Below are 14,039 nucleotides of genomic sequence, written 5' to 3'. Positions count from 1 at the left end.
CCCAAATAGATTATTGGATTGTAACTGAGACAGTCATGTGTTCTACACTTGAATGGTCTCCATGGGTTTGATCATTTTGTTGTTCTAGCCTTCCCAGTGCATTTCAGATCCAGTTTAACAATCTATTATTTGTTTCTCAGAGCGTCGATGGTTTGGCACCGCCTTACCCGACAAACCGTTTGAAACCCTTCAGTTCTACCACAGCACTGAGGCACTGCTGCTCCTGGAGATTCAGAGATCCAGGTTTGAAAGCAGAGGCGATGGAGCCTTCTCAGGGGTGGCTGCTAAACTTAGCTTTTCACATTAGAGCTGCCCGAACTCTAAGTCACTATAAACAAAAAACAACTGCTCTCAGGTCTGTTAGAGCCGCACACCCCGGCTTTTATTATGCAGCCACAGTCTTTACTCGTAATTTGTAGTCTGTATTCAATGTTGATTTAGTGATTGTTTTATACAGTGTACATTTGGTATAAGTTGCAATGCAACTTGCAATAAAACTAACCTTTGACTTTAGAGTAAGGCCATCAGCGAGGGTCTGCTGCAGAAACACTTCAGTACTAAAAGCAGGTTAATCAGTAACTTTCAGGACATAACGAGCTCTCCAGCCGGAGCAGGTGAATCATGTGAAACGCTGCAGCTGGTCTGAACGTTTCTCAGGACTGTGTGATCTGCAGCAGAGCCAGACTGAGGCCGGATGCAGTAAAGCACTTCCTAACAGGGATGAAAACATCCACACATTCCTGATGTCGGATTATTTTTATTTCCAGACATGAAAAATGAGTTCAGCTCATCATCATCATCATCACCACATCGGTCGGTCGTTGTGTTCAATAAAATGACAAATGTGCACATTAAATGAATATTCTGCATGTTAATAAAGAATCTGAAACTACATCTCCCATGATGCACAGAACAGCCGACTAACCCTGCAGATAGAATCTGAGGGGGCGGAGCTTCAGGTCAGAAACTACAACAAAACGTCCTCACGCGCAGCTTCAGAGTGGTTTTTACAGCGCCGGAGGATCTGCTGGACCAGCACGGCCCGGCCTGGCCCAGGTTCAGGGTCAGCGCGGCTGTCCCAGCAGGCCAGCTTTAGCCGCCAGAGCCTCGTTCTGCTGGATGTGATACTCCTGGAAACGCATGGAGATCCTCTGAGTCATCTTCAGGTACTTCTGCAGGCACGACTCGGAGCAGCTCGACTGAAACACAAACGGCTGTGAGGATTTTATCCAGATGTTCCTTCACTCACATGTTTCCGTCATCCAATCATCTTTTTTTACCTCCTCGGGCTTCACGTCTCTTGTGGTGAAGTCTCGGACGCAGTCCATGAAGCAGTTCTCCGTCACCTTGTTGTACGTCCCCAGAAACTCCTTAAACTGAACACAGGAAACAGACACGGCTCAGAAAACGGCTGCAGAGCAGCAACTCAGCAAAACAATCTGAGAGACGACCGAGAAGGATCCGAGGTTCAGGTCTGGGAAGAAATTTCCTCAAACAGGTTTTAACCTCCGTCCTCTCGCTGCTTCAGGCACGCTCAGTTTTAAAAATAAAAAAAAATATGATTCAACTACAGGTGGAGCTCATAAGTAGAACCGTTAGTGCAATTTCTGGCATTAGATTTACATGTGTGCTGGAGAGCTGCTCCTTTTGTTCACTAAAGCACATTTGTGAAGGAATAAAAAAAAAAAAAAAAAGTCTACTGCTCTGAAAAAGTAAATGTTCAGCGAAGTGCAGCACAGAAGCTTCCGTTCATAAAACAGTATTACAAAGAATAGTGTATTTGTCATAAATAAGCCCTTCAATATTCTTTTTCAAAAACTTTTAACCATTTTGTTTTTTTATTTTCTTCTGTTTTCATTTCCTGAAGTTTCACCTTTTTCCATTCATTTACCTCCCTTTTTACAAACTTGCTTTTCATTTCAGATATTCATTTCTTAACTATAATTTTTCATAATGCCATATAATATTTTCTAGTTTCATTTGATTTATTTTTATTTAATTTATTTTCATTTATAAATGGTAAATGGCCTGTATTTGTATAGCACTTTACACTACATTCAGTCATCCATCCATTCACACACTGGTGATAACAAGCTACATTGTAGCCACAGCTGCACTGGGGCGCACTGACAGAAGCGAAATGAACAAATTCCTTGATCAGGAAGGCTGGCTCTGTGGTCGGCATGAAGCTGGACACTCTGGTGACAGTGGCAAAGAAAAGGACACTAAAAAACAAAACAAAAAACTGCTGGACATTATGGACAATGCTGGGCATCCTCTGCACACGGCCATAAACAACCAGAAGAGTCTGTTCAGTGACAGGTTGCTTCTCCCAAAGACAAGCACCAACAGACTTAAAAACTCCTTTGTCCCACACGCCATCAAACTGTTTAACTCCTCTCTGGAGGACAAAGGAGGGGGGAACAACTAAGCTGTAGTGCCTCTTCACTTCACTGTGCAATACCTTTTGTGCAATACTTTTTGTTAATAGTCAGCGGTGCAATAGACCTCAATACTTGAAATGTGCAATTCACTTGTATTTTTTATTTGTATTCCTATTGTTGCGAGATCGATCAACTTTAGACCAGACAACAAACGACGGAGACTCCGGAAAAGTGCAATCAAACGATGAGTTTTATTATCACAGGAGAACAACCAACCATCAGCATACAGAATGTGTTGCTCTGACAAAAATACAATGGGTTTTGGTTTTATAGGATAAAATATCACACCTACGTCAATACAGTTCAAAAATACCTGGTGACAGACAGACAAAAGTTCAACTCGTACAAACAAGGGTTCATCACATATACTTTTAATAACTATAAACTGACATATAACTTCTCTTTTCTACATTACTTGCCTTTTAAGGTAATAACTTCAGGTCTTAGCGTTTCTGAGAGCTAATAATGGACCCTCGTCATTAATCCCTAAGTAGAGTACTTTTGCAGCCAGTCTCAAACTGAAGTAGAAGACGCTTAGGACTTCACTCAAACCTGCTACTAGATTAATATGTGTATTGTAAGCATGCATGCAATTAACCTGCTATGTTCTCATCTCCCCTCAGCATGTATCATCTGGACACTCTCACCAGTGAAGCTTAAAACCTTCTAGAGTGGAACATCAACTCTTAACCAAGCACATTTATGCATTGTGTATAAAATGAACTCAACCTGTAAAAATAGAAAGGTCAATGTGATGACAGACATATTCAATGCAATTTTATAAACCCTGCAGGAAATATTACTGATAACTGATACTGTAAAACATGTTATTAATACATTCTTCATAAGGCAGATTATATGGTAGCAATAAAAGAATCTCTGAATCCCAACACTATTTATACGAAGGGGATAAATAGGAATACAAATAAAAAATACAAGTGAATTGCACATTTCAAGTATTGAGGTCTATTGCATATATATATTATTCTGCTCACGCTCTGTAACTTCTGTCGGTGCTGTGCCGAGGGATTAATAAGGTTTTATCTTATCTTAAATACTTTATCTTTGAAGTTACTTTTATCATACGTTCTAATTTACGTGCTTAATTTTTTACTTTAAAAACATTTCATGATCCTATCTCTCAATTATACGGTTTCATTTATTTATTATTTATGTGCATTGCTTTTAGCTACTCTTTAAAGGAATTTTTCATTTCTAAATTAAAACTAATTACTTTCTTGTCCCCTCATGTATTGGTCCCAATAAGCTGGCACAGTATTCTGGCATTGACGGTATTTGAGTTTGTTTTGATTGATTCTGTTTTTATCTATTTATTTTTACCTACGGGTCTGTCGCTCTCTCCTTTTTTGTCCCTCACAGGCCTCCTTGCTGTATATCTGTGAAGGTTCTCAGTCATCCAGGTCATCGTAGTCTAAGGAGTACTCATTCGAGAAGCTAACCCAGAACTGAAGAAGCTTCTCAGACGAGAGGTGAAATGTAGTGATGGGTAGATGAGGCCTCGTGAAGCGTTTCAGCACATTCCCCAAACTGTATCGACACTGCGTCGGCACAGTTTTGCTCCATACTGACACCTGCTGGACCTTAAATATCATTACAGGCAACTTACTTGAGACTCACAACAGACACTGATTCAATGACCTAGTCATACTTGTACACTGTAAGGTATTGTACTTTCCATGGAATCATTTTATATCTTCTATATTACAAATATTGTAGACATCTTTAAAATATATTATGAATGACATGATGTGAAAATTAAAATGAAAGTATTGTGAATGTAACATTACCCATTTAAATGTATTTGACTCAGAGTTTATTATAAATTTCTATTCAGAAAAATAGGTTTATCCAATGTTTTAGCATTCAGTCTATTGCGTTTTTTTGTTTTTGTTTTTTTTTAAAACACACCATTTCCCCAGCTTTGGAAAACTCACAGGAACAGATACAGCTGGGGTAAACAAAAACTGTAAAGCCAGGTGGAAAAGGTTCTGATAAGATGTCTTCCTATTCCCTCAGTACGTTACACTCTCTCTCCACAATACTAAGGGGTTGGCAGTCCTTTATAATAAAATTCAGGACTGCCTGGTCCAGAGCAGTCTTCCTAGATGCTTGATTTGAAAATAATAAAACACATTAATTTAAAAAAAATGATGATAAAGATGTTTAGTGTCTATAGGCCTACCAGTGTTCATTCTCGGTGTGTTTGTCTCCTCATTTTCATGTTTGGCTCTGTAATGCCTAAACACTGAGGATGTGCTTTTGTTTGTGTAAGAAAGCTCCGCAGAACAGATGCAACATTTATCCTGCATCAAATGAAATAAATAATTTAAACTTCAAGTCACATTGCTGTTTTTCCTGTTCTGATAGATTACACTGAAACAAAGACAGACAAACTTATTTGCAGTTAAAAGATCAAAATGATCCCACACAGCAGAAACATTTCTTTTTCTTTCGGGCTCCATTTTGATGTGTTTTGTTTTTTAGTCTTTGCGAGAGTAATTTTGTGTTTTTTGGTGGCGACTCATTCCGTTGGCAAATGCGGTACCTTTTAAACACGGTTTGGCGCGTTGGCAATGAGCGATACAGTAGCTGTATCGATCACGTGACTTTTTCTTAAAGCGACGCACGCACCGATACAGGCATCGCTAGCTTGATACATGCGTCGGTGTTGCTAGACCCATCACTAGTGAAATGTCTTCCAGCAACCTAAAGAAGTCCAGACGCTTTTCTTTCCAAGCCCCTTCGACTCCTTGCTGTATAGTTCAGTGCGGGCTTTCTATGGACCCTGGAGGCCACAGTAACCGGACTTTGTGCCTCTGAATTCTGAGCCTCTTTTTTCAGAGTCGACATGAAAACTCTTGGGGTCACTTACCTGTTTGATCTGGTCGAACTCGGACACCTGGACCGCCATGATTCGGACTCTGTGGGAGGGGAAACAGGGCGACAATTAGCAGTAATGCTAACACACCAGACTCCATTCATAAATCCTCCATTTTAGCTCACTTCGTGGTCCGCCTCTTTTAAAGCTCCTCCGGCGCTCACGTGTTATTCTTTCAATGTGACTTTACAGGTGTACCGTTCAGCTTAGGTTGGCTGGTTTAGTAACGCTTCAGATAGCAGAGGTTACCCGGGCTTTAGTGACATGATGAACAAACCTACCTGATAAAACAGCACTTTAAACGGACTGCTGCTGCTAACGGCTAGCCCGGTTAGCGCCGTGTTCCCGCCCTGTGATGAGGGTCCCTCTGTTCTCCTGGGGATGTTCTTCAGCCTCCCAAGCAGCAGCGCTCAGTTTCCCTTTACAGCAGAAGGAGGACAGTTTTTATTCCACCTGAGCTCCGAGCTGCCTGAGGGGAACCTCCGAGTGACGGACTGAAGGACGCATGCGCACAGAGCAGCAGATCCTCTCCGATATTTTTGCGACTTTTCATCTAAATTAAAAAGAAAAAAACCACATGAGGCTTACATTAAGCTTAACATTCAGCTATTAATTAATAATTTTAAACTCAAAACACAAATAAAAATGTACATTTGAGAGAAAAATGTGACGAATGTTCAGGTCAGAAACCGAAACTTACCGAAGAGCAACAAAAGTTCTGTGACTGGTGTTCCGTCCTCCAAATATAATCGCATTAAACTAAATCTAAACTTCATCAGTGTTAGGTATTTTAGTACCATGGTAGCATTTACTGGATATTGTTTTATAGTGACATTATGCAGGAAAACTCTGTCATTCAATAAGGCCCCTTTTGTTTTAGTTATTTTTCTCTTTGACCCAAGAATTGATGTGTGAGAATCACAGGCTGGTACAAGGTTGAAATACCACAGAGATCACTCCCTCAGCTACATTAGTTTCTTAATCTTTTAGACGCCTGTTGAAGGCCAAATGGTTTGTTTCAGATTTCACTAATGTAAGAACTCTTCGTTTTGTGCCTTGAAAATATGTCGCTGAGATAATCACAATTGTAGCTGAACTAATAAACTACACAAAGGATGCTTCTTCACCCAAGGGCAGGAAGACGCTGCCTTATCTTGGTCTGTACTGGTTTAAACTGATAAATCTGCTGTCTCATGAATTTTACCCTCTATATAAACTGTTGTACTTGTGAATAAAGTTGAGTCACTTTGGGAAGACAATCTAAAGCAGTCTCTGTTTTCTTGTTCTCCCAAGCTGCTCCCGAGCTGCTCGTACTAACACGCTGAATGGCATGCTTGAATATTACTTGAGAATATATTTGACTGTGTTACAGACTAAGGGACATTCTCTGCTGATAGGTGAAGGTACATTCTCTGCTGATAGACGTCCACGCCTCGGAGGAAGCCGATCCACGGAGTAGGCCCTGGAAACAGTTTCCTTCAATCAGTAAGTCCTTCTATAAAGGCAAACCATCTTCAATCATAATTTCTCCTGAACCAGTCCAACTTTACAGGGTCGTTTCAAACACATTTCAGAAAAACATAGAGTTCTCGCAAGCAGTAAAGTGCACTCTGACAAAGAAGCTGTTTTCACAACTGCAGCTTCCAGAACGAGTGAGACGAGTGTTTCAAGTATTTATGAATGAATTCGTTTGAATACATTTTTTCAGTCATTTTCGCACTCATTGATTTTTCTATGATAGAGGTGTACTGTCCAGTTTTCGGCTAATAAATAAAATTTTAATTTGCTGTGTTTACTTTGTTTCTCAATGCCGTTTGTTCTTCTTCGTGTTTTGATTTTGAAGCGGAGTTTTTTCAGCATCCTGTCTGGAGCGGAAGCCGGAAGTTCGGTTGTTTGTTGTCAGCAACAGTTGCTGTGTTTGAACATTTTCTTTTTTCTGTCGTACTTTCTGTGGGGGTTTTTCCTGGCGTCTCGTTGGGGTGTAAATTATTTTAACTCTCTCCTCGCCCCCCGCGACGCTGACCGCCGCCTTCCTTTACCCGGCCAGCGGCGGGTTTTAGAGCCGGAGCGGGAAGTCTGGACGAAGTTAGCTTCCATGCTAACAGTGCAGCTTTAAATAAGCTTTATTAACACTGTAGGTAAACAGCGTCATGTCTTCTCCGGCTGCACTCAGTCCGGATCAGTCCTCCAACAGCTCAGACACCGGGGACGTTTTAATCCGCTCCACACGAGTCCTCCACCCGGACCGGACCGGTCCCGGGGGCGGACCGGGACCCGGATCCGTCCAGATAACCGTCCGAAAACTGCGGGACTTTCGTCCTCCTACTCTGACCGAACTGAGACAGAATAAGCAGCGGCGGCGGAGTCCCAGACAGAACCCGGATATCGCTGCTTCACATCGGTCAGCAGCGTACTTAAAGCCCCGTAAGATCTCCGGAGGAGGAGACGGAAAACTCGCTGAGGCGATGGACACAGGTGGGGGGTAATATAATACCTGGCAGATGTGTTCATTATTTTAAAACGTGCCCAGACTGAAGGTGTGTCCGTGCATCAGGGTGTGGGGGAGTTTGTGAGGGTCATGGAAGAAATCCAGAAACTTTGGATAAAGTCATAGCTGCTCACGTGACTCACAGCTGCGTGGAGCTGTGCCGTTCACTTTAGCTCAGGGTGAGGTTTAAAAGCCAGCAGCACATTGAAACACTGAGGTAGGAGTAGGGTTAGTTCACTAAAACTAGCTGTGTCGGCACATTTCAGTTCACTAAAGTAAAAATTCTTAGTTGTAGTCTTTTAAATAACAATTAAAAACTCAAACTGAAATGAACGTGGAAAATAAAATAGGATAAAAATATAGTGTAAATCTTTGTTGGTTTGAAATAATTCTGGGACATCGTGACTGACGAGATTTTAATGGACATCTTTGAGGCTGAGGATCGCTGTTCAGTGTCATAGATCGTGCCTGTGACACACACCCTCTATACAGCAATACAGGTCACAATAACGTTCAAAAACAAAACTAATAACTCTGCTACACCTAAAGCCATTAAACCAGACGGTCCTTTAAAAGCAGTGAAGATCGCATTTCAGCCAACAATCAGCAGCCTCGTGTTACAGATACGTCTCTAGACGTTAGACCAGGGCCCTATTTCAGGAAGCCGGTTTAGTGCAAACTCTGAGTAAGTATACCCTGAGTTAACGAAAACTCTGGGTTTTCGGTTTCACAAAGCAAGTTTAGATTAATTCTGAGTGAGTCACTATGACGACACACTCCGTGAAGCTAACCTGCCCCCTAGCAGGTTTACTTCAACTAACCCTAACTTTCTCCGCCGGAAACCTGACTGTAGGAAGTGTCAGACATGGTAAATGGTAAATGGCCTGCATTTGTATAGCGCTTTTCTAGTCCCTAAGGACCCCATGATGTGGTGATACTTGAACTACTACTTAAATGTTACATTTATTCCCACGGTTCCCAGGCGTGATTGGCTGTATAGATGGCAATCACATTCCAATCATTGCTCCTTCAGTAAATGAAGGAGACTATGTGAACAGGAAGTCTTTCCACAGCATTAATGTACAGGTACATAGCTCCCTGTAGCATTTCAAACTAACAAATTATTTCATTATAGTAATGGATGCTAATTTGTGTTCTTTGCACTGTGAAGATCATATGTGATGCTGCCAACATTATCACAAATGTGGAAGCCAACTGCTCAGCCTCTGTGAGTGGTGGTGGTGGAGGACCCCCACCTGTTTTTCGGGCCTCCGCTTTTTTTCTGTTGGCTATAACGGGCCACATTTGAGCATACAGAGTAAGCAAATATGTACTTGTAATGTGCTCAGATAATTTCAATAAGTGCTTACAGAAAGAAAATTAATGTAGCCTCTAACTGCAATTGATTTACATCGGACAAACAGACCAAGCACTATGGCTCATAATACAATTACACCTTACCTGTTTGGACTATATTTTTATATTTCATTTTTACTTGCTGCCAGGAACGTTTGGGGCCTGTTGGGTTGCACCTGCGCTCACATCACATCACAAAATCAAATGTATAAAAGAAAAAATAATAAAATAACGTGTAAAATGGGTGGAAATCCCTAGATCAATGTTTAAATTAACACTCACGCATTGACTCTGTCGGCTATGTTTTGCCATGCATGCTCCCTTTCTTTTGCAGCTGAGGCTGTGTTACTTTTTTCCCGCAAAATTGGCATGTTATCGGCATATGCTGCCATCAGAATTTCGGCCTCAAGCGCTGTAAAATACATTGACCGCGCCTTCTTTCCCTCCGTCTCCATGGTGACTCGCTTAATCTGTGCTCCACTAATCAGGGCTTTATGTATCCTCGTGCGCGTGCTTAACTTGGGGTTAAAGCAACTCCACGTTGACTGAACTAATTGTTATCAGCCTTTCTGAAACCGAATATTCCGAGTTGGACAGTTCGGGGTTACTCAACCCTGAGTATCGTTTTTCACTCTGTTTTCTAAACCGGCTTCCTGAAACAGGGCCCAGGGGTCCGTTCTTCGTACCTCGCTAAGTAAGTTAGCTGGATTTGATTGTTGACGATTTCGCTGATCTTGGATCGTTCGGTTCTCCGAAGCTCATCCGGGACTTGCTGTCATAGCAACAGATCCGTAAGCGTAAACCTGCTCGGGAGCAGGCTTACTTTATGTAAACAGGATTAGATCGCGGCCACTCAGGTATGTCCGCTTCATTTATACGAAAGCAACAGCGATATTCCACCACTGTTTCACCATAAATAAATAACATCAATGTAACTAAAGATAATGCAGTATTTGATTCTTTTATTGATTCCATACAGATACATACTAGAGATGGACCGATCCGATATTACGTATCGGTATCGGTCCGATACTGACCTAAATTACTGGATCGGATATCGGAGAAAAATAAAAAATGTAATCCGATCCATTAAATATCACGAAAGCACCTCACAAAACTTGCAACACGCCGTAACTCACCTCAGAACGTTAGCACGTCGGAGCAGTATGCATCACGTGATAGAGCAGCTGTGGCATGCGGGACCTGTCCTGGTCTGGATAGCATTTGGAGCTTCGCTAGCAACCCGGCATTTCATCTCCGACAAAGTTATCCCGAGAGAAGTAAAGCAAGTGTGTAAGTCCATCTCTGAATGTTTGTAAAGCATTCCTGCGTTAAGCTTAACAAGCGACTGCCTCTCACTCTCCGGCTGCTACTTCAATCGTGAAACTGCTTAATGATCAGCTGATCGGCTTTTCTGTCGGGAGTCCGTCTGTCTTGTTTGTTTTTGGCCCACTTTGCACCAGAAAGAGGAAACCAGCGGCTGAACAACAGCAGCACGTTTAAGCTTGATCAGCTGTTGTTAGAATTTATTTAATATTACTTTCTACTCGAGGATCTTTTTCTACGTAGCTGACGCTGGTAACTGTGCAGGGGCGGATCTAGCAAAGTTTAGCCAGGGGGGCCGATAGGGCATTAACAGGGAAAAGGGGGCACAAAGACATACTTTTCTTTCTTATTCTCATTTAAAATGTCTAGCTTTTAATAAATAATTATCTGACACCCAAAGTTTTAATTTGATGTAAAATGAATAGAAGTCAATTACTGTATATAGTGACTATTAAGTCTAATATATATACCCTAGTAAGCTATAGTACTTTTTACTTTGGGAAGGTACCATCTGTGCAGTCTGCAATTTTGTTGAAGAAAGATGTTGAATCTATTTAATATTTCTTGAAAAATAATTGATTTCTGTGCATTTTTTTCACACTGCATCAAATTAAGGTTGATTACGTCGATTAAGCATCATGAGGTGGAGCGTGAGGGGTGGTTCCCTATTTTTTATTTATTTATTTTTGTTGTTGCTGGGAGTTGGAACCCTATTAGTTAGGTTGCTTAATATTTACGCTAAGTACTCTTTAAAATACCAGAATAGTGAGGATGGTGTAGGTTTAAGTTTATTAGATTGATCAGTATTGCTGAACTATGAAATATTTTTTTGTATACAGGTATAACAGAATAGCTTTAGTGTAGTTGTTGTTTTAAACTTGAGTATGAACTTGCAGACTTGCAAAATGCAGCAAGATATTTAAAAAACAGTTTTGTTGATTAAAAAACACTATATCGGATTCATATCGGTATCGGCAGATATCCAAATTTATGATATCGGTATCGGAGATAAAAAAGTGGTATCGTGCCACCTCTAATACATACAGGTCATTTCCTAAAAAAAGGGAAATGTACTATTAATCATTCTATTTCATGTATTTGATTGTTTCAGATGTAATTCATATTTTAGAGTAGTAATAGTAAATTACTTCGTGTAATCAAGATGAGAGACCACGGCTATAAAAGCGAAGGTGGATTTGGGAAGTCTGTCGCAGCCATGTCCTGTCCGTATACGCGAGCCACCCATTGCGGAAGGTGCAAGATTGATAAGGAGAGTTTTCAGAATTCAGCGTATATTGCGGGACAGACAGGATCCTTTAGCTCAGCGCGACAGTGTGCTCATAGAGAGATATCGATTTTCCCGTGAGGGTATTATTTACTTAACCAACTTGTTGACGAGGGGGTGCAGGACCACCACCTGTCTTTTTTTGCTCTGCCCTTTTCTTGGTTGCTGTTATAAACAAACAAACAGATTATTTCAGGGTCTCTTTTCAAGAGACTAAAAGCAATATAAGTGATAAATATTACCATTCTGTAGAATATTCTTATATTTCACTTTACTTGTTCCCGTGTTCTAGTGGGTCCTGTTGTGGCTCTAATGTGAAAGAGGATATAATGTAATATAATAAATTTACCCTACCGCCTACTGGTGTTGGCCAGAGGGGCCGATGGTGCGATATGGCAGCCTGGCTTCTGTCAGTCTGTCCCAGGGCAGCTGTGGCTACAACCGTAGCTGCCTCCACCAGTGTGTGAATGTGAGAGTGAATGAATAGTGGCATTGTAAAGCGCTTTGGGTGCCTTGAAAAGCGCTATATAAATCCACTCCATTATTATTATTATTAAATTACTTACGAGTTTGATTTGTCAGCAACTTTCTGCCAGCCCTCTCTCCTTGCTTTTGCAGCCTTTGCAGTGTTCCCTTGCATTTTAATTAAACTCTGAAACTCCTGAAATCCCTCAATCAAGAGTTCTTGCTCTGCTGCCGAAAAATACTGAGCGCGCTCCTTCGACATTTTCGCCGACCAATCAGAGGGTTGCCGATCAATGTTTCTACTATCGATGCGTAGCCCCTGTTAAGCCACCCAGTGATCTCACATTACTTCATCCAGCTGTACTAATCATCAACAACAGGTGTGTTCGGAGAACCGGAATAGCGAGCTCAAAGTTGGCGCGATGATTTGATCTTGGATGTGTCATTTGATCTTGGATGTAGTAAGCGAGGTACGAAGAACGGACCCCAGGGGTGGGCAATCTCAGTCCACGAGGGCCGGTGTCCCTGCAGGTTTTAGATGTGTCCTCGAACCAACACAGCTGATTTAAATGGCTAAATTAGCTCCTCAACATGTCCTGAAGTTCTCCAGAGGCCTGGTAACGAACTAATCATGTGATTCAGGTGTGTTGACCCAAGGTGAGATCTAAAACCTGCAGGGACACCGGCCCTCGTGGACTGAGATTGTCCACCCCTGCGTTAGACAGAATTTCTTCACACATGATCGTAAAAAGATCAAAATTCATATTTTTTGTATTTTAGTTTGACTCGGTGTGAGAGTGAGCCTCCGAGACTCTCACACTTCTCACCATAATTAATCAATTCAATTTGAGTCGTAAAACGTTCTGTGTTTATCTTTAATCATCACAATACTGACTCCACCTCTGCTTGCATCATCAGGTGACGACGTCCTTACATCACGGTTTGCATCTGGGGGTCGAGGAGTCGTGCTGGCGGCTTTGAAGCAGCGGTGAGTGAAACGTGTTTCCTCAGACTTGCTACAGGTTGCTCATAAAAACACATCTCATCTTATCTGTGATGCTCAGCTCTCACAGCGCCCCCCGCAGGAGGGAGGTCAAAGTTCACTTCTTGGACCCGATGCCGCTCCACTCTGCGGGAAACCCCCCGGGCGCCCCTGCTCTGAGCTCCCGGGATGCAGCGAAGGATGCTGGGGTCCAGATGGAGACGCCGCTGTCCTCTGGTGACCTGGGAGATGCCAGTAGCACTGCCGCCGCCGCTGCCACTGCAGCTTTGGCAGCTGCTGCTCCTCTCTTCAAGGTGAGTACAGCTGATAGATCGATTCAGCCCGTACACATGTTTATTTCTGCTTTTTCCACATGTGAGTCTCTGGGACTGACTCACTGCTGCCTCTGCTGGACATCAGAGGAACTGCAGCTAATGTTTAGCACCTCTGTTTGTGTTTGTTTACAGGCTCAGTCTGATATGGAGGCTCGAGTGGCTCAGCTGGCTGACGGCATCCAGAAGCTGCTGCAAGCTGACAGGTAAACTGTGTGCACCTGTCGCCTCGTTATGCTGAAAACAAAAACAATAAGAGAAAAATAATTCTGTGTTATAAAAAGTCACTTTAAATGAAGTGGAGATGTGACATCACTGTGACATCACCGTGTCATCAGGGAGGGTGGGGACAGAGGGCGGAGCATGAGCCAGCAGACACTGCAGCACCTGGAGATGCTTCAGTGCCAGCAGGTGCAGCTGCAGGTGAGTACAGGAACACCTTTAATGATGTCACCGTGCTGA

General features: G+C 42.2%; 3 protein-coding genes across 11 annotated transcripts in view; 1 reads left to right on the top strand and 2 right to left on the bottom strand.

Moving 5' to 3' along the window:
- Window positions 1-756, bottom strand: part of LOC113012069 (MAGUK p55 subfamily member 5-A-like) — a 30,303-nt gene extending 29,547 nt beyond the window's left edge. The window contains exon 1 of the mRNA XM_026152030.1: window positions 503-756. The gene's annotated coding sequence lies outside the window, so the exon portion shown is untranslated. The remainder of the gene's footprint in view (window positions 1-502) is intronic.
- A 39-nt stretch (window positions 757-795) lies between these two features.
- On the bottom strand, window positions 796-5,897 carry timm9 (translocase of inner mitochondrial membrane 9 homolog). 2 transcript variants are annotated; one of them, XM_026152034.1, is made up of 4 exons: window positions 5,625-5,897; window positions 5,338-5,386; window positions 1,281-1,376; window positions 796-1,199 (listed from the first exon to the last, which is right to left on the bottom strand). In XM_026152034.1, the coding sequence occupies exons 2-4, from the start codon at window positions 5,374-5,376 to the stop codon at window positions 1,065-1,067; spliced, it is 270 nt and encodes an 89-aa protein (XP_026007819.1). In that variant the 5' UTR covers window positions 5,377-5,386; window positions 5,625-5,897; the 3' UTR covers window positions 796-1,064. The 2 variants fall into 2 exon arrangements, with proteins under 2 accessions (XP_026007819.1, XP_026007820.1); XM_026152035.1 differs by lacking the exon at window positions 5,625-5,897 and adding an exon at window positions 5,469-5,618.
- A 1,171-nt stretch (window positions 5,898-7,068) lies between these two features.
- Window positions 7,069-14,039, top strand: part of kiaa0586 (KIAA0586 ortholog) — a 33,354-nt gene continuing 26,383 nt past the window's right edge. For 7 of the 8 annotated variants that reach the window (XM_026152023.1, XM_026152028.1, XM_026152024.1 and 4 more), the window contains exons 1-5: window positions 7,070-7,818; window positions 13,182-13,251; window positions 13,328-13,559; window positions 13,713-13,783; window positions 13,916-14,000. In XM_026152023.1, the coding sequence (XP_026007808.1) occupies window positions 7,494-7,818; window positions 13,182-13,251; window positions 13,328-13,559; window positions 13,713-13,783; window positions 13,916-14,000 (783 nt within the window). In that variant the 5' untranslated portion in view covers window positions 7,070-7,493. Of the gene's footprint in view, window positions 7,819-13,181; window positions 13,252-13,327; window positions 13,560-13,712; window positions 13,784-13,915; window positions 14,001-14,039 lie in introns of all 8 variants that reach the window. The other variant, XM_026152025.1, reaches the window with a different exon arrangement.

The sequence above is a fragment of the Astatotilapia calliptera genome, chromosome 19 (genome assembly GCF_900246225.1).
Source record: "Astatotilapia calliptera chromosome 19, fAstCal1.2, whole genome shotgun sequence".
NCBI lineage: Eukaryota > Metazoa > Chordata > Actinopteri > Cichliformes > Cichlidae > Astatotilapia > Astatotilapia calliptera.
Note: the sequence above shows the minus strand (reverse complement) of the source record. Positions and strands in the feature narration are given on the sequence as shown.